This window comes from Melanotaenia boesemani, chromosome 12 (genome assembly GCF_017639745.1).
Source record: "Melanotaenia boesemani isolate fMelBoe1 chromosome 12, fMelBoe1.pri, whole genome shotgun sequence".
In the NCBI taxonomy this organism is placed as follows: domain Eukaryota; kingdom Metazoa; phylum Chordata; class Actinopteri; order Atheriniformes; family Melanotaeniidae; genus Melanotaenia; species Melanotaenia boesemani.
The window spans coordinates 35,089,734-35,108,959 of NC_055693.1; the positions used below are offsets into that span (position 1 = coordinate 35,089,734).

The window sequence follows — 19,226 nt, forward strand, 5'->3', positions numbered from 1 at the left end:
TAAACCAGTCTGTAACAGCTTTTAATCCCAGTATAAACCAGTCTGTAGCAGCTTTTAATCCCAGTATAAACCAGTCTGTAACAGCTTTTAATCCCAGTATAAACCAGTCTGTAACAGCTTTTAATCCCAGTATAAACCAGTCTGTAGCAGCTTTTAATCCCAGTATAAACCAGTCTGTAACAGCTTTTAATCCCAGTATAAACCAGTCTGTAACAGCTTTTAATCCCAGTATAAACCAGTTAAATTTCTTCTGAAGTGTAATTCAACATCAGTTGTGTTGTAGCAGGAAAACATCTAAAGCCTGCAGGACAGGCGGTGGTCATTACAACTAAGTGACTTCAGACTTGACTTGGACTTGTAAAAAAGACTTGTGAACATCTGTGGTCTGTACTCACAAGATCAGCCTGATAAAAACCAGAACTGATGGGGCGTGTAGATCTGTAAATTATAGACCTTTAACAATGTGGAATATTTTACCAGCTATAGTCTAATCTCCCAGTAAAACCATTTTTAAGAGATTACTGAAAACACAACTGGTATTAATTTATGACTACTGAGGGATTATGGTGATTAGGTGTGATAGGTCCAGTACTGACACTTTATAATCAGATGCAGTTTTAATCTTACATTTATATGTTTTTATATGTTGTTTTCTTTCTTTTTATTTGTATAATGTTTGACATGCTATGTTTAAGTGTTGACCCCAGGAAGAGTATTAGCTCCAGCTATTGGGTAAACCGAATAAAGCAATAAAGGAAAGGAATGACCACCAATTTACTGTATTACTGTGATCTCTGTCCAGACCGGCCCTTCATATCTGGTCCATATCTGGCCCACACTCACCAGTGCTGTAACTGAGCCATTAGGGACAAAGGCAGCCCGGATTAGGCCCAAACATGTCTGCCGTCTGGGCCGTCTGATCATCCACCTCATCATGTCTCCATGTCTCTGGTCGCTGACATGAAGCATTTCTGAACCTTTCAGCTCCTCATACTGAATTCAACACATTACTGAAGCAGATCGTGTAGTGAGAACAGTGAGATTGTGAAGAAGTTTTTCCTGAAACGTCACTATAAAGACACAGAGGCAGAAAACCCTGACTGGTCCAGACTGGAGGCAACATGAGGGAGGATGAAGGTAGATGCAATTACCTGCTAAACTGTGGTCTCGTTTTCAGAAATAACCAAACAGAAATTACACGTTCAAATCATCACTTTGTCTCATATAACTTCACCTGAAAAGGACTGACAGGTAACGAAGAGCTGGGTGGTGGACAGTTACCTCATCAGAGACTCTGACGTGGATCCCTGTGGTCTTCTGTCTGTAGATGTGTGTGATTTGTTGTGGAGTGATGTTGTAAAGCAAAGCTATTTTTTCAGACAAGTCCAGCAGAGTCAGCTCATCCAGGTAGAGAGCCTGGTACACTGGAGAGGACCACAGAAAACCAGGTCAAGGAGCATCCATGGTTCAAGATTTCTCCACATTCACCACACTCCATCACGTCCTGTCATGATGGCAGCATTTAACACCAGTTTCACAGGAAGCTGGAAAAGCCTTTTCATTAAAAACTCAACTCAGCTCAACTTTATTTATAGAGCACTTTAACACAACGTCAGCTGAACACCGCAAAGAAGCAAAAGATTTAAACGTAAAATAAAATGCAAAGTAAAAACAGAAACAATAGCAGTAACACCATAAAACACGAAAAACAAGAGTCTCATGCTAGATCGAAGGCCAGATCATAAAAATGAGTCTTCAAAAACAGCTTTTGGAGCTGAGGTTACCATGACAACCATTTGGTAAACCTGACACTATGGCGCCCTCTGCTGAGCCATGAGGGAAATTGTTTCTAACAGGCTGATGTGGTCTGAAGTGGAGCTGACAGGGAAAAACCTGAAAATGTCAAACGTCAGTACTGATGGTGTAAATAAAGTTGTTTGTAGCTACATCTTCTATTTGGACCGGGAGCCAGTTTGTCATGTCTGTCTCAGGACTACTGGAGGTGGACTTACCGTCTCTTCCTGGTTTGATAGAAGGCTGGTTTCTGGTTGGCTGCTGACAGACGTAGATGGTGAGACGAGGTTGGATACACCTGGAAAATAAGAGAAGAGGCGGCGCTGTGAGCACCTAGAGAACATGCAACATCATTCACTACTAGACACCATCCAGACGTCTATCCATCCATCCCTTCATCTGTTCTTACAACAGTGGCTCCCAACGAAATAAAAGTTGCTCCAAAACCAAATTTTGTAAGAGTGTCAAAAAGATAGTCCCTCTTAACTCTATCAAAGGCCTTGTCTGCCTCCTCAGAAAGAAGACATTCTGGCGTGTTTTGGCAAGAGGAATTCATAACATAAAAGAGGCGGCAAACATTGAAATAGGACTGTCTATGTTTCCAGGCGGCGAGCGAATACCTTTGAGAGTATTTTATAATCAGTGTTTAACAATGAGATGGGCCAATAAGAGCTGCAGTCAAGAGGATCTTTATCTTTCTTTGCTTAGTGCCAGTTCTTCATTTTGCTGTATGTATGATGAACAAGAGAAAAAAAGGATAATTCTCTGCCAGAGATATCTGAAATGAAAGGATTGTACCTTGTTTAGCTGAGGGTTTATCCAGGTCTGACAAAGATTAAGCTAACTGGTATTTCAGCCTTCAGACTCATTAATGTTTCTGTGAGGTCTCAACGAGGAAATCAGGCTGTGTTTATCCGGACAGGTAAAACTCGACTTTTATGTCTCACCTTCCTTTCATCGTGTTAAAAAGTCGAATGCCGTCTGCCGGGCCACAGATCTGGATCAGATCCTCTCTGCTCAACCTCAGGAGATCAGCACCTGCAACAGCAGAGACAGATGCGCTTTCTGGTTCAGGACCACAAATTCCTACAGTCTGGTTCTTCCTTTGCTCTCCGACATTCACCACGGATAAAACCATTACCTGAGAAGCTGGAGAAGAGCCTTGAGAAAGGCGAGAACCTGTGACGCTGCAGCCACTGCTGAGTGTTCTGTGGCGAGGACGACGGCAGGAGATGCTACATGTCAAAAAGAAGAAGAACCCTTGAAATGAGAAGAGCAGCACAGCATCCACTGTCTCCAAATATTGGCCTAAAGGGGAAAAACGAGCACGTTTAGCCCTTTCCCACTGCATCGCCTTCCATTACTTACATCAGAGTGGCCAGGCATGAGCACCTCCACTTGGTGGTTTGGAGAACAGTTGCTAGAAAAAAAATGCACATACATGAGGAAGTAAATACACTCGGGTCATGATTTCTGCTCATATTCCTGTTTTAGGTTCCCAGTGTGTAAAATTGCTGACTTTTTCTTTAAGTCAAGGTTTCCGTTACCCTCAAATGATCAATGCATGTCCAAAATCTGTGATTCTCATTCCCTCCACTATGGTACTACTGGAGCCCAGAAGGGACAAACCAAATATTGACTCCTGAGACAAAAGAGTCTTCATTTATTCTGACACTGAAGGAGGACTAAAGAAAACCAAACGTGTTTTCACCTCTAACTGTAACTGTGTTCCCATCCAGATGTAAATTTCCAATTTATTCCAAAACTTCCAAACTTTCCAAAAACAACTAGGTTTCAGGTTTTGATCTCTACCTTCTGATACAGATATGATCAGTCCCGAAAAAGATGACAAATCCAGCCCTGAAGTCTGTAAAATGTGGGTTCAGAGAGCAAAGCGTGGCTGCATCCATGTTTTCTTCCAGTCCATCACTGTTACAAAGTGCTATCAAAGCTAACAGCAGCCCTCAGAGGTTAGAGTGATGGTGGCTTGGCAAGTGGCTTACCCTTCTGTGAAAGCACACGGTGTGGGTGAGCTGTGGTAAACTGGTGACGGAGTGCTGCTGCTGTGGGTGGTGACATTCAGAGCATCGGGCCACGGGGAACACTGCAAGCAGAGGCCAAAATCCGGTCAGCTGAAGTATGAAAAGCTGTCGTCATTAAACCACCAAACAGCTGGAAACTGCTGTATGCTGAGTTTTTATTGTGATAAAAACAAACAATCATGTTGTTGTTATTGTGGTGATATAGAAAGTTAACCCTCATTAACTCTGAGCTTTAATGTGTCAGAACAAAATCAGCTAATTCTCATCGGGTGTTGAAAATTCAGCACCTCCAAGCTCAGATGATCGTGACAGATCAAAAAACTAAAACAGTCTAAACTCCATCATCCAGCAGCTTCTAGAAGCTCCTCCAGCAGCAGGAATGGTGCAGTAATGGATGATGGTATCACTCTCTCTCATGGTTGTGGAGGAATTCTGATCCACTCTCCTTTCCAACGTTGAGGTCAAGGGTTAAAGTCGCCGATGCCGTTCAGACCTTTTATAGCATCACCCTAAATTACCCTGAATTTGTTATTTCCTTCACTCTAGACTTCAGTGTTTAGCTAAACACTGTTAGCTGTGTGCTAACGTAGTCCACGTCTTTCATTTCAGCTCAGTATGCAGGGCTGCCAACTCTTCAATAATCCTTGGAGTGAGATTTGGTGGAACCAACCAAGACATGAGTCATTTTGACTCATTTTGTGCAGTTTAATCATAAAGTTCAGCACTCAGGAGTAACAAAATATTAAAAAAGGTATATAAATAGGTCTTCAAAGCACCAACAGAAACTTCAAAATAAAACAGGAACCAACTCAGCTACAAAAAAGAAGGATAATAAGACAAGACAGAGGGAATTCCACCTCAAGGGGGCACACTCACGCACCAACAGTGTGCAGTGTTGCCAATAGTGATGGGATGTCTGGCTCTTTTTTCTCTTTAGAATAGAATAGAAATACTTTATTAATCCCTTCAGAGAGCCCTCAGGGAAATTTGGGTACCAGTAGCAATACAACACCAACAGTAAAGCAGGACAAGCACAAGACACAATATATACAGGTACAAAGCAAATAGAGGCAAATAGAATGCAATAAATATAACAATAATAACAATAAGATAAGTTAAATAAAACAATATAAACAAGCATTGCACACAGTAGAGGTGGTACAGATTCCCAGTTCACTATTGCACGTATAAGTTATTGCAACTGTTTGTATGGGTTATTGTGCATGTGTTGTATCAGGCGGACTGCACACCTCCCTCCCCCCTCCTTCTCCCCCTCCTGCCTAATGCAGAGTTGTACAGTTTGATGGCTCGGGGGACAAAGGAGTCTCTGAGCCGGTTGGTCCTACTCTTGGGGAGGAGCAGCCTGTTACTGGTCAGGCTTCTCTGTGCACTGATGACAGTGTGCAGAGGGTGACTGGCATCATTCACAATAGCCAGTAGTTTTTTTAGTGTTCTCCTCTCTGCCACTGTCACCAGGGAGTCCAGCTTCATGCCAACCACAGAGCCCGCCCACCTGATGACTTTTTCCAGCCTGTTAGCACACCTTTTTGTCATGTTATCCCCCCAGCAGACAACAGCATAAAAAAGCGTACTAGCTACCACAGACTGATAGAACATCCACAGGAGTTTCCTGCAGATGTTAAAAGATCCCAGTCTTCGCAGGAAGTACAGACGGCTTTGGCCCTTCCTGTACAGGTGAGCTGTACAGCATGTCTAGTCCAGCTTGTTATCCAGCCACAACCCGAGGTACCTGTAGTTGTCTACAATCTCCACCTTGTCGTCCCTGATGGTCACTGGACGTGGTTGTGGGCTGGACTTCCTGAAGTCAATAACCAGCTCCTTAGTCTTTGAGGTGTTAAGCTGGAGATGGTTCATCTGACTCCAGGAGACAAAGTCACTGACCAGATTCCTGTACTCGTCCTCTCCATCATCCCTGATACACCCCACGATGGCTGTGTCATCTGCAAACTTCTGGATGTGACACAGCTCTGAGTTGTAACAGAAGTCTGAGGTGTAGAGTGTGAAGAGGAGGGGGGCCAGCACCGTCCCCTGGGGTGCTCCTGTGCTGCTAATAACAGTGTCAGATGTGATGTCCTTTAGCCTGACGTACTGCGGTCTCTCTGTGAGGTAGTTACCAATCCAGGACACCAAGCAGGGGTCCACCTGCATCTCCCTCAGTTTGTCCAGAAGCATCAGGGGCTGGATTGTGTTGAAGGCACTTGAAAAATCCAAGAAGAGGATCGTCACTGTGCCCCTCCCCTTATCCAGATGTACTTGGACACGGTGTAGGAGGTAGAGAATAGCATCCTCCACACCCACACCTGCGCGATAGGCAAACTGTAGGGGGTCCTGGGCCTGTTGCGCTTGGGGCTTGAGGAGATGAGGACGAGCCGCTCCATCGTCTTCATCAGCTGGGATGTAAGTGCCACCGGTCTGTAATCGTTCAGCTCACCAGGACGTTTTTTCTTTGGAACTGGAACAATACAGGATGTTTTCCACAGTGTAGGTACTTTCCCCAGCTGTAGACTGTGGTTGAAGACATGCTGGAGTGGTTCCCCCAGTTCAGCAGCGCAGGTCCTAAGCAGATGAGGAGGCACTCTGTCAGGGCCTGCTGCTTTCCATGGGTGGAGCTTCCTCAGTTCTCCCCTCACCTGTTCTGCTGTTATGTGTGGAGGATGTTGAGATGGGGGAAGGGGTAAAGGTTGGCAGGGGGGCTGCACAGGGGATGAAGTCAGGGAGGATGTGTACTACAGTGTGGGAGGAGGGACAGTGGGCTGGTCAAAGCGGTTAAAGAAGATGTTCAGCCTGTTTGCTTCTTCCACTGTCCCCCCTATGGTGTTCATAAATGTGGTGTTCATAACAGGCTGCTGTTCTCCTTAATGCGGAAACGAGGAAGTGCACGCTCCTGCGCCATTGTCTCGGGCAGGAGGGGCAGCGAGCCTTCGCCACGCTCACCCTGGCGGATGCGGATACGTACGCCACAGCCACGGCCGCTTTGAAGGCGCATTTCGGCCCCGGGAGGAGCCGGCGCATGCACCGGTTCGAGTTTCGTCAGAGGGCCCAAAAGCTGGGTGAGCCCATTGCCCAGTTCGCGGCTGCTCTACGCGAGCTGGCTAGACTCTGTGACTTTGGAGTCCTGGAGGACGGACTTATGGTTGATCAGTTAATAGAGAAAACGTCATGCAACCAGTTGAGAGAAAGACTTTTATTGGCTTAAATTGCCTTAATGGAGGCTCAAAAACTCGGCCGTGCCACACATGACGCGATGACGTCATCACCGCCGTCAGTTCATCACACAGAGACTGCAGAGCCTCAGGACAGGAGGAGTGACAGTTTGGATGTGCAGAGAGTGGCCAGGGGGCCCGGGGAGAGTGGGGCCAGGAGCTGTAGTAACTGTGGCTCTTCACAACATGCAGCTAGAGATCAGTTCTGCCCTGCGCGGGGTAAACGATGTCGGAACTGCAGCAAGCTGAATCATTTTGCCCGCTGCTGCCGGTCCTCACCGGCCCCCCACGATTCTGTGGCTGTCCCCGTAAACACTGTTCAGACTTCACGGCCGGCTTTCAAACACTGCACATGCCAAGTGGGCTCAGTTTCAATCCCACTCCTTGTGGATACAGGGGCTAAAGTGTCGATCCTGAACAAAGCCATTATCCCCGATAAGTACCCCCTGCCTACGGCCGAGGAGCTCACTAGCCATTTCCACGGCTCCACTGTCTTCAGCAAGATGGACTTACGAAACGGCTACCTACAGGTTCCTCTGGCGGAGACCAGCATGGACCTCACAGCTTTTGTCACACACATGGGCGTTTTCAGATTCAAACGCATGGCTTTTGGACTCTCGTCGGCCCCGAGTTGCTTCCAGAAGATAATGTCACTCATACTGGCTGGTATCGAGGGTGTCTCCATCTACCTGGACGATGTGGTCGTGCACGCACCCTCCGTCACCCTGCATGATGCTCTCCTGGTGCAGGTGTTCCGGCGTTTCGAGCAGCATGGGGTCACTCTGAATGCTGAAAAGTGCACGTTCGGGGTCGAGGAGGTCGAGTTCCTTGGGTTCAGGCTCTCGAAGGAGGGCATCACCCCGATCATGTCCCACACGGAGGCCATTTTGTCCATCCCAGACCCACAGTCGCCATCCCAGCTGTCTTCCTTCCTGGGGATGGCTGCCTACTACCTCAGGTTCATGCCACGCTTCTCAGACTTAACGGCTCCGCTACGCCAGCTGCTCAAGAAGGAGGCGGCGTGGGTCTGGACCCCGGCTTGTCAGGACGCCGTGCGCGCCATCAAACAGCGGCTCACGTCACCGCCCACGCTGGCCCACTTCAGCCTGTCTGTGCCCACAGTGGTCACCTGTGATGCTTCCAGGGTGGCGCTGGGTGCTGTGCTCTCACAGACTCAAGATGGGGTGGAACGCCCGGTGGCTTTCGCCTCACGAGCACTTTAAAGAATGACGGTAACGTTGTACGGCAAGTGTCGTAAAGTGTGTTGTGTGGGTTAGTTCAATAAACGCCACTAACAGAGTAACTCGTGGTGGTTATTGTCTCCGATGCAGACACAATACCCCCCGCTATTATGGCCTTTGATCTGAAGCCTGTGATGGTGTTGACACCATCCCAGACCTCCTTCATACGGCTCTCACTCAGTTTATCCTCCACCTTCCTTCTGTAGGTGTCCCTTGCCACCTTCAGGCATTGTTTCACCTCCCGCTGTGCTGACTGCATTGCCTCCCTGTCATGGTTCATGAAAGCCACCTTCTTCCTGTTGAGGGCAGCTTTGACATCTTGTGTTATCCAAGGTTTGTTATTTGGATAACAACGGACAGTCTTATTGGGGGAGACTACGTCCAGCGAGAAGTTGATGTAGTCCGTCAGACAGTGAGTCTGCTCCTCTATGTCCTCACCATGTTGTCTCAGCAGTACATCCCAGTCAGTGATGTCAAAGCAGTCTCTCAGAGCATCCTCTGCCTCAGGTGACCACTTCCTGATCGAGCGTGTGGTTTTAGACATCCTTTTGACCAGGGGGGTGTACTGTGGCTGTAGGTGAACCAGGGTGTGGTCAGACTTTCCAAGTGGGGGGAGGGGGGTGGCTCTGTAGGCATCCTTCACATTGGAGTACAGCAGGTCTATTGTTCTGTTGTTCCTTGTGGGACAGTCTAAAGCCTGGTAGAAGGAGGCCAAGGTAGAGTCCAGGGAAGCATGATTAAAATCCCCAGATATGACCATAAAAGCCTCGGGGTGCTTTGTCTGCAGCCTTGCTGTTACTGTGTGTATCTTCTCACAGGCAGCTGATGCATCCGCGCTGGGCGGGATGGATACACAGAGCACGATCACGTGACTAAGCTACCTCGGCAAGTAATATGGCCGCAGACTAACGGCTAACAGTTCCAAGTCATGGCAACACAGTTCCTTTTTCACTGAGACATGTCCTGGGCAACACCAACGTTTGTTCATACATATGATGAGCCCCCCACCTCTGCTCTTACCGCAGGCGTTCATGTCTCTGTCAGCTCTCACAGCAGTGAAACCCGGTAGATCCACGTTAGCATCCGGTATCGCATCAGTGAGCCATGTCTCTGTGAAGATGTATAAGCTGCACTCGCGATAACTCCGTTGATTGTTCAGTGTCAACAGCTCGTCCATCTTGTTAGGTAGTGAGTTGACGTTCCCCATTAGTACAGAGGGGATCACTGGCTTAAAACATCGTCGAGCAGCCTTTAGCTTAGATCCTTACTTGCAGCCTCTGTACTTCCTCCTCAGCTCTGTGGGTACGTTGTGCTGCATTCCGACGTTAGTCTTCTATGCAAAACGTTCATCTCTTGAATAAACAAGACGTGCAAATGCCATACTACAGTTAAAAAATATTCAATAGAATCAAAAAATAGGATATATATACAAAAATAAGGAATAAAACGATAGGAAAGAAAGAAAGAATCCCTCAGTTGCATAAGAGACACTGGTAAGGCAGCCTTTTCCTGCAGCGCCATTTAAAAAAAAAAAGAAAGTCTTTAATGAATATAATTTATTTAAATTATATATATATATATATATATATGTGTGTATATATATATATATATACACATATATATATATATATATGCATGGGTACTTCAGCTTCCTCCCAGCGTCTAAAGACATTCATGTTAGGTTAGCTGGTCACTCTAAATCCTCCCTGGAGTGAGTGTGAGTGGTTGTTTGTCTCTGTGTTGGCCCTTTGATGGACTGGTGACCTGTCCAGGTGTACCTGCCTCTCACCTGCTAACTGCTGGGATAGGCTCCAGCTTACTCGCGACCCGTAGTGGAGTAAGCGGTACAGAGAATGAATATATGAATGAATTTTTAATTTTGGTGGTTTTGGTCCTCCATACTTCCAGCATCATTCTGCTGTCATGATGGTCTGGCTGCCGTGTTGTGCTGAATTTACAAATGTGCTCTGCCCAGAGGAGCCTTTGAATATGTGACTCCCCTTGAATGTTAAATGTTATTCTTCATTTTGTTATTTCATTATTTATTTAACTGCTGGATCAGACTGGAGAAACAACAGAAGGAAAAAGGTGGATAGAGAAGAGATAGTAAGAGAAAAGATAAAAAAAAAAAGATGAACAAAAGGCAGAAAACAAAGCAGAACAACTGCAATCAAAGTTAAACAGAGAAACTGAACAGCTGCTGCACTTGGACATAACCAGGAAACATCCTTAAGACTTCTAGAGACCACAACAGACCATCTATAGAGCCACTGGGACAAGGAACACTGTAAAAACCATGAACAGCAACAAACACAACAGCATCTAGTGTGTGTGTGTGTGTGTGTGTGTGTGTGTGGGTGTGTGTACTAAGCATTAGGGGTGAGTTGTGTTGGGTGTTCATACAAATGAAACATGCCCCTTCAAGGATCAGAGGCAGACCAAGAGGACACCAAGCCCCTGGAAACCAGCAGCCATCACAGAGACCAGAACCAGACAGTCCACCGCAGGAACGGCCATGTGTCCAGGCAAAAGGAGGCAGAGTAAGGCCACAGCCAGAGCCCCCCACCAGGGAGCATGGACCCAGGGAATGCAGGGCAGCAGTCCACCAGCCACGCCAGCCACTGGCCCCCCATGCTAAAGCCATCGACAGAACCCAAGGCACAGCGAGCCCAAGGGCCACCCACCACCCCGTGTCTATTAAATTACCAATTAAATGATAAATTTAATAGTCCTCTGAATAAAATAACACAGGTATCAGATCAGTACTCTGTAAACCCCGGGTATCAGTATTAAAGTGTAGCTCCACCCCCTCCTTTCTGCATAACTCCACCCACTGCCAAATTTGAAAAATACCCAAAACCTGCGAGGGTGGGGTGGGAGGTGTGGGGTGATCAGGGGGCGGAGAGTGGGCGGGTCAGGATACACAGGCAGAAATGATTGACAGACAGCAGCTCAGCGGCTGTCCGGTGTTACTTTTACACCCTCAGAAGCACAAATCCATCCCATTGCAGGAAGATTTCATCAGATACTCTGTCCTGGGGGTGGGGGGTCTGCCGCTGCTGGGGGGGGCTGGGCCCGTCCGGATGTGCCGTGCCGGGGGTTGGTCCGTGCCCTGGTGCTTGGTCGCAGCCCCGGAACCTGGGTGGGGGTGTGTTTGTATTTAGGTGGGTGTGTGTGTGTGTGTGTGTCTGTAGGTATGCGGGTGTGTGGGTGGGTGTAGAGGGATGTGTGTGCTGTATGTGTGTGTGGGTGTGTATGAAGGTCTAGGTGTGTGCGTGTATGTGTGTGTGAGTGGTGTGCGGGTGTGTGTGTGGAGGTCTATGTGGGATGTGTGTGTGGGTGTGTGTGAAGGTGTGTATATATGAGTGTGTGCACGTGGAGGTCGAGGTGTGTGTGGAGGAGTGAAGGAGTGGGTGGAGGCGTGAGTATGTATGGAGGTGCTTGTGTGTATATGCAGGTATGTATGTGAGTGCGTGTGTAGTGGTGTATGTGTATGGAGGGGTATGAGAGTGTGTGTGTATGTGGGCACCGGTGTGTGTGTTCATAGGTATGTGCGTGAAGTGTGTGTGTGGAGGTATGTGCACGTATTGAGGTGTTGGTGTATAGAGGTGTGTGAGAGGGTGTGTGAGTGGCTGGGGTAAAAAAAAAAAAAAAAAAAAAAAAAGTGTGTGTGTTTGCAGGGGGTTAGGACGTGTCCTCTGGGGGGGCGCCCTGGCCGGGTGTTGGGGGCGTGGGCCTGGGGTTCCCTTCCTTTGCCTCGCCCCCCTCCCACTCAGAAAGAGGAAAGTGGCCCCTTGGGCTGGTGGCTGGCCCCTGGGGGGGTTCGTGGCGTGCCTGGGTTGGGGTGCCTGCTCCGGGCCTGTGACGCCCTTCGGGGCCGGCGGGGGACGGGGGCGCCCTAAGCCACTGGCGGGTCGTCTTCCAGGGGGGAGGCTTACTCCCCTCTGGACCTACATCTCCTGACCCCTCCCCTCCCCCACTCTTCACTACATACACAGGTAGGGCTGTGGGAGGTGTGCTTGTTGCGCTGGGCGGGGCAGGGGGGTCATCATAGTGGCCCTGTTGCTTCGCCGAGCGGCAGCATGCCTCCCAGCTTTTAATTCCACTTAGTCACTGAGCACAAATAACATTTGCAATATACAAACACGTTTTGGGGGGTGGAACATGCGAGGTCAGGTGGGTGGGACTGCTCAGGTGGCCCCACCCCCTCCTCAATGCAGTTACTGCCCCCCAATTTTAACCCTCTTTTTTTAATTGCAAACAGCACATAATATATTCCATCACTAGTGGGGGAGGGAGGGGGGATGGGGTCTTCAAGCGCCCCTGTCTCCATGGATGGCCCGGGGGCGGGGCGGGCCGGGTGGCCTGTCGCGTTGGCCCGGGGCGTAGGCGGGCTGTCCCGGGGGGTTTTGGCTGCTGGCCCTGGGGGGAAGGTGCTGTTTTGGGGGTGGGGAGTGGGGGGCGGGGGCGGGGTGGGGGGTTGGGGGCCTGGCTCGTGTCTCCTCGCCTCCTGGCTGGGGCTGTCCCCCCGTGGCGTGGGGTGGCGGGAGGATGGTGGTGGGGGGACGGTGTTTGTGTGTGTGTGTGTTGGGGGGGGGGGGGGGGGGGGGCGAGTGGTGTGGGTGTGGGGGGATGGGTGGTGGAGGGATGGTGTGTGGGAGGGTGGGGTGTGTGGAGGTGGATGCGTGGTGTGTGGGAGGGGGGGTGGTGCGGGTGTGGGAGGATGAATGGTGGAGGGATGATGTATGTGTGGGAGGATGGGGTATGTGTGGGAGAATGTATGGTGCAGGGATGGGGGAGTGTGTGGGAGGATGGATGGTGGAAGGATGGTGTGTGTGCGGGAGGATGGATGGTGTATGGGAGGGAGGATGGTGTGTGTGTGGGGGAGTGGTGTATGTTTGGGAGAGTGGGTGATGGAGGGGTGGTGTGTGTGTGTGGGAGGATGGGGTACGTGAAGGTGGATGTTTGGTGTAGGAGAATGATGTATGTGTGGGAGGATGGGTAGTGGAAGGAAGGTGTGTGTGTGTGTGTGTATGGGAGGTGTGAAGGTGGATGAATGGTGTGTGAGAGGGAGGATGGTGTATGTGTGGGAGGATGAGTGGTGGAGGGATGATGTGTGTGTGGGAGGATGGGATAGGTGTGGGAGAGTGTATGGTGGAAGGATGGTGAGTGTGTGGGAGGAAGGATGGTGTGTGTGTGGAAGGATGGATGGTGGAAGGATGGTGTGTGTGTGTGGGAGGACAGAGTATGTGAGGGTTGAATGGTGTATGCGTGGGAGGATAAATGGAGGAGTGGAAGGAGAGTGTGTGTGTTTGTGTGTGTGTGTGTTGGTCTGGGGGGGGGCAGGACTGGTTCTCGGGGTGTGCGGCTGGGCGCTGGGGTGTGGGGCTGGCCTCTGGTGGTGGCCGTCTGGGCGGGCCGGGTCCCCCCGGGTGGCGTGCTGGCCCTCGGCCTGTGGGGGAGGGGGGTGTCCCTGCGCTCCTGGGCCCGGGCCCTCTGCCCCGTCTGTCCCGGGCGGCCGGTGCCCGGGGGGGTCGGGGACTGCTGGCCTCGGCCTGCCGGGGCCGGTGCCCTGTGTCCGCGGGGCGGCTCCTGCTGGGGTCTCCTGCTGCTGCCTTCCTGGGCGGGCAAGTGGTCGTCTCTGTGGACCGGTCGGGATCTGTTGCCTGCGGGGGGGCTGGTGGCCTGGGTCTCGGGACCGCTGGCCTGACTCTGGCCTCTGTTCAAGTGAGGTGGCATCTGCATGATCACTCTGCATGGTCACTCCTTCCTGAACGTCTCCACACAGTCTTTGCGTCGCCGTGTGGCCGAGTTCTCCAACACATCCACACAGGTTTCTCTGCGCGTGTTCTTGAATACAGCAGTTTCACTTATATCTATTATCATATTTTGTTTCTTTTTTTAATTATTTCTGTTCTTATTATTATTATTACTCTTACTCTTATTATTATTATTGTTACTATTATCAACTAGTTATGTAATGACCTACTGGCTAGGATGATCGTAGCTATATATGTTGTAAGTAGTATGGATCACATGGTCTTCTGTATGATGTTTCAAGTCCCCACCCGCACTCCCCCACACCCTTTCTGTCCCTCTCTCTCCCCTCCCTCTTCTCTCTACTTTCTTTTCTCTCTCTCTCTCTCTGTCCCCTCCGGTCGAGTCCAGCATTAAGAGTCTGATTTAATAAAGTTTTTCATCAAGAGGGACTTTATACATGTAGTATAAATCCCTGCTTGATAGAGTAAAATTGCCCAGCACCAGACAGCAGCCAGACAATCATTCTGTTTGCAACGATGCTGGACAAGACAGGTTAAAAAAAAAAAAAAAAAAAAAAAAGATACTCTGTGAAAGAACAGAAGTCTGAAACTAGCATATCTACACCAGATAAGTTCACATCCCTTCATATGTGTTGGTGGGCGTGGCTTTCTATACCTGCAAAGCGAGGACCCGCCTACCTGCATCTGGGGGGAGGGGCTGTGGGTTTTAAAAATTTTTCGCATGACGTTGATAACCCCTCTATGTCATAAAAAACACAACCTGGTTTTACCCTGTAAAGGCCGCTATGAGCCATTTTTTACCCACAAAATACCATTTTTAAATAAATTTTAAAAAAATACAAATTTTATCAACAGTTTAGGTGATTTTCATCACAATCAAGTAAAACTGTTTTTTAAAGCTCACAAAACACATTTTTTGGTGCACTGCCCCTTTAAAACATAATTTAAAATGGATAAAACCAGAATTATTTTAGTGTTTTTTCTCTCCACATATTACAACCTGCTAAGTAGATAATAACATTTTTTAAAGCAGTTGCTGGAAACTGAAAGAAAGGAGAAAAACTGAGAATTTCTTCTTTAGGCTCATTGCTGATGCTCGTCCTGCTACTAAATCATGTGGTGGTGTAGTTTTCCACTGATTCTGGCTCTTAGTTTCTGTTCAGTTAATGAGGACAGTGTGGGATCTGTCCTGTCGATCATCTCAGGGTGGAGTTACTGGAGTTTAACACCTGATGAGAAGCGGAAGATTTTCTAATTAAAACATGTAAATGTCTGTAATAACAACAATATTCTTACACACTGTGATCTTCAGGTGACATAAATATTCTTAGATTAAATTCTGAGAGCAGAACTTCAGAGCCCCTCCCATAGACTGTATATAAAAGATGGGCGGAGCCTCCGTGACGTCATCTGTAGGTCTCTGAAGAGCAAAAGTGAAGCTTGTTGGACGGTTCCCACCGTTGCCATCTTGGCAGCGTCACGCCTGCCGTTGCTCTTGGAAAATACAAAAATGTTCTTAGCTTTAGCCCTCCTACCTTCATTAGCCGGTTCGCTCACGTTAGATCCGAGTTGGCTCAGTTAGCTCTTAGCTACAGGCAGGCAGGCTAAAGCTAAGGTGCACTGTTAGCTGGCTAAAACCCGCGGTTGTGCTGTACTCTCCCTTCTTTCCGCGGATATTGGATAGATGTCAATCAAAAGGACACACCCCTAATTATGCAGAATTTCAAGATTAAATAACATCCAAACAGATGAGTTAGAAAAAAAATCACCAACTATCAGTGGAAAATAAAAAAATGAAAGAGTTAGTCCTAGATCTACAGGGCCGTAGCATGAGAGATAACCTAGTTATTTCAGGGATCCCAGAGCAGGTGGAGGAAGATAAAGAGGCAGCTGTTAAAAAATTCATCAGATCCAACCTTAAACTTCCAGAGGAAAAGGTAAAAGCCATCTCTTTTCATCGGGTTCACTGCATAGGGAAAAAAAAAACCGGAGGGCAGACCCAGGCCGATAGTAGCTAAATTCGTTCTCCACAAAGAAAAAGAAGAGGTGAAGCGTTGCCGCAGACAGCTTCGTGGGACTGACCTTAGCATGAGCGATCAGTTTCCCAGAGAAATCCTGGAGCGTCGCAAGATCTTGTTCCCCATCAGGAGGAAATTCCTGGACGGAGGAGCCCGCGCTTCATCTCGGTGGACAAGCTTTACGTTAATGGACAGCTACATCGTGACCATAACACCACTCCCTGGCTCTACTGACCTCAGATATGTATCCACACTCTGCACACTTTGCACAGGTGTTATAAACGCTAATCAGACTCACTGGACTTAAGTCACAGAGTTTAATGTTTGTTCACAATAGACAATAATACTGCCAGTCTCTAATGTCCACAAAATGGACTTATATTTTATGGGTTCATTTTCTTTTTTCACCCACTTCCCCCTCTTTTTTGTCATTTTCTTCCCGCTTTATTCTTCTTTTCTTCTCTCTCTGCACTCTTTTTTGTTTTTCTTTTTTCTAGCTGCCACCTCACGGAACCATATAACACTAATGCTAAGCTGCACAGTACATTTAGTAATACCTGCATATATAACCATAAACTCACATTTATTAATTCAAGTACATTTAATAACATTCAACACAGGCACACAACATTACAACATTACGCATACATATTCATACACGTACACACACACACACACACACATACACATTTATATTAACAAGAAGCATCCAACACTCACTTTTTCACCACATGCATGACCATCCTTAGATTTATCACTTGGAATGTGCACGGAGCTGGGACCAGAGAGAAGAGACTAAAAGTCTTTAATAGATTAAATGATCTGCAGGCAGACATTGTGTTCTTACAGGAGATTCATATGACAAAAACATCAGTTAATGCTCTCTCTACAACCCAGTTTCCTCATGTTTACTCAGCCTGTTATAACTCCAGACAGAGAGGGGTGGCCATTTTGATAAATAGAAAAGTAACATTCACAGAAATCAGCGTTATCACAGATCCAGAAGGGAGATTCATCATAGTAAAATTATCTATTCAAAATATGAAGTTATGCTTAGCTAACTTATATGACCCAAATGTTGACGATCCCTCCTTCTTTCACTCTTTCTTCACATCACTTTCTGAACACACAGATAGCACACTGATCGCAGGAGGGGATTTTAACATGGTTCTGGGCTCAGCTGATAGATCTAGTAACACTGTGAATCATCGAAACTGGCAATCCACAAACACTGTAAAACAATATATGGAAGATTTTGGACTTTGCGATATATGGCGGTCTTATCACCCTAATATCAGAGAGTACACCTTCTTTTCCTCAGTTCACCATTCACACTCTAGGCTAGATTATTTTCTGGTTAGCAGCTCTTTGGTGAGTGAGATTTCAGAGACCCAGATTCACCCCATCACTATCAGCGACCATGCACCAGTTTCCTTCACTTTGAGGAACACGAGAATCAAACCACCGACTAAAAGCTGGAGATTTAATACAGCGTTGCTTAAAGATCCCGACTTTATCAGCTACTTCACAAAACAATGGGCTATATACTTAGAAAACAATGACAAACCAGGAGTCTCAGCATGTGTTCTGTGGGAAGCAGGGAAAGCGGTAATGCGAGGCAAAATCATCTCTTTTGCGTCACATAAAAAAAAGAACGAAAACTCAAAAATATCAGAATTAGAAATAAGAATTAAATCATTAGAGGACGCCTACAGTGCTTCACCAGATGAACCAACGATAAACCAAATAAGGAAGGCTAGACTGGAATTAAATGAAATAATCAACAAGAGAACAGGATTTCTGGTGCAAAGATTACGCTTGGAGACATTTGAACACAGTAATAAATCCGGAAGATTTTTAGCTAACCAGTTAAAAATAAATAAGGAAAAATCTACCATATCGGCTGTTAAAGATTCAATAGGTAATATTACGCATGACCCAGATGCAATAAACAACATCTTTATAGATTTCTATAAAACTCTGTATACATCACACTTAGATCCATCAGAAAATGATATCCATCATTTTCTTAACAACATAGATCTTCCAGGTTTACAGCAGGAACAAGTCACGGCCTTAGATTCCCCCCTCACAGTGGAGGAGCTACATGAAGCCCTTAAACATATGCCCTGTAAAAAAGCCCCAGGTCCGGATGGCTTCCCAGCAGAGTTCTATAAAGAATTCTGGTCAATACTGGTCCCAACATTTTTCAAAATGGTGACACAAATAAAGGAAAATGGTTACTTACCCCCAAACATAAACTCTGCCACCATTACTGTACTATTAAAACCAGGTAAAGACCCCACAATACCATCTAGCTATTGTTGCAAATATTTTATAAGCATTTTGATTCATTTACTCATTTATTATTCATTTACTCATTTAAGCATTCTTATTCATTTATTCATTTACATTTTATCCTTAGATTTTAGTAACGTGCATTAGGCTTTGCTTTTAATAGAACTACAGCTTAATTGTCATCATTGCTTTGCAGGTTACAGATAGTGTATTCACATAAACTCATATAAGGTTACTGAGTTCAATACTGAGAAAACAGCTGACCATTAGCGGCCTTGACAATGTTCTAGATGGCCACTAGGGAGTAAATCGTAAATATTTTTGTATCTCTTTGCTTATCTATTCACTCCTAGCAGAACGGAATTTCCCAGTAACTCAGAAATCATTAAAAGAATAGCCTTTGTGTGAATATTGTGGGAAAAAGTACAAGGGAGTCAGTAGAAAGGCAGAAAAAGATAGTGAAGCAGAGCATAGTATCTTTTTCCTTTCAGCTCTGACGCATCTCAGACGAAGGACCTGGAGGAATCAAATTCCCGGAAGAAGGATGGACCACCTTGCAAAATACACATTCACATGAATGCTCACCACATGCACGCACATAGCCACAATGCTTTGTATCACTATAAATGAGGAGGATAATTTAGTTAGGCGGGTCTTTTGGCTGAACCGAAGGGTCCCGACACTTTGTGTATTAGTGATCAGAAGCTAAGCTAACAGGCCTCCTTCTCGAGAAGATATGTATTGTTTTCTTATTACTGGCTTAACAAAGAATTGTCAATTCTACTCAAACTCTGGTGTTTTTGCCTTCTTTTAAAAATGTGGATTTTTG

The 19,226-nt window shown here is 47.0% G+C and overlaps 1 protein-coding gene across 15 annotated transcripts in view; it reads right to left on the minus strand.

The window, feature by feature from the left end:
• Positions 1-19,226, minus strand: part of tfcp2l1 (transcription factor CP2-like 1) — a 40,105-nt gene that overhangs the window by 11,278 nt on the left and 9,601 nt on the right. For 3 of the 15 annotated variants that reach the window (XM_042000770.1, XM_042000773.1, XM_042000779.1), the window contains 6 exons: positions 3,798-3,898; positions 3,163-3,214; positions 2,936-3,029; positions 2,742-2,832; positions 2,013-2,092; positions 1,282-1,424 (listed from right to left, as the gene is read on the minus strand). In XM_042000770.1, the coding sequence (XP_041856704.1) occupies positions 1,282-1,424; positions 2,013-2,092; positions 2,742-2,832; positions 2,936-3,029; positions 3,163-3,214; positions 3,798-3,898 (561 nt within the window). Of the gene's footprint in view, positions 1-1,281; positions 1,425-2,012; positions 2,093-2,127; positions 2,833-2,933; positions 3,103-3,162; positions 3,662-3,797; positions 3,927-19,226 lie in introns of those variants that run through there. The other 12 variants (XM_042000771.1, XR_006012156.1, XM_042000772.1 and 9 more) reach the window with 12 other exon arrangements.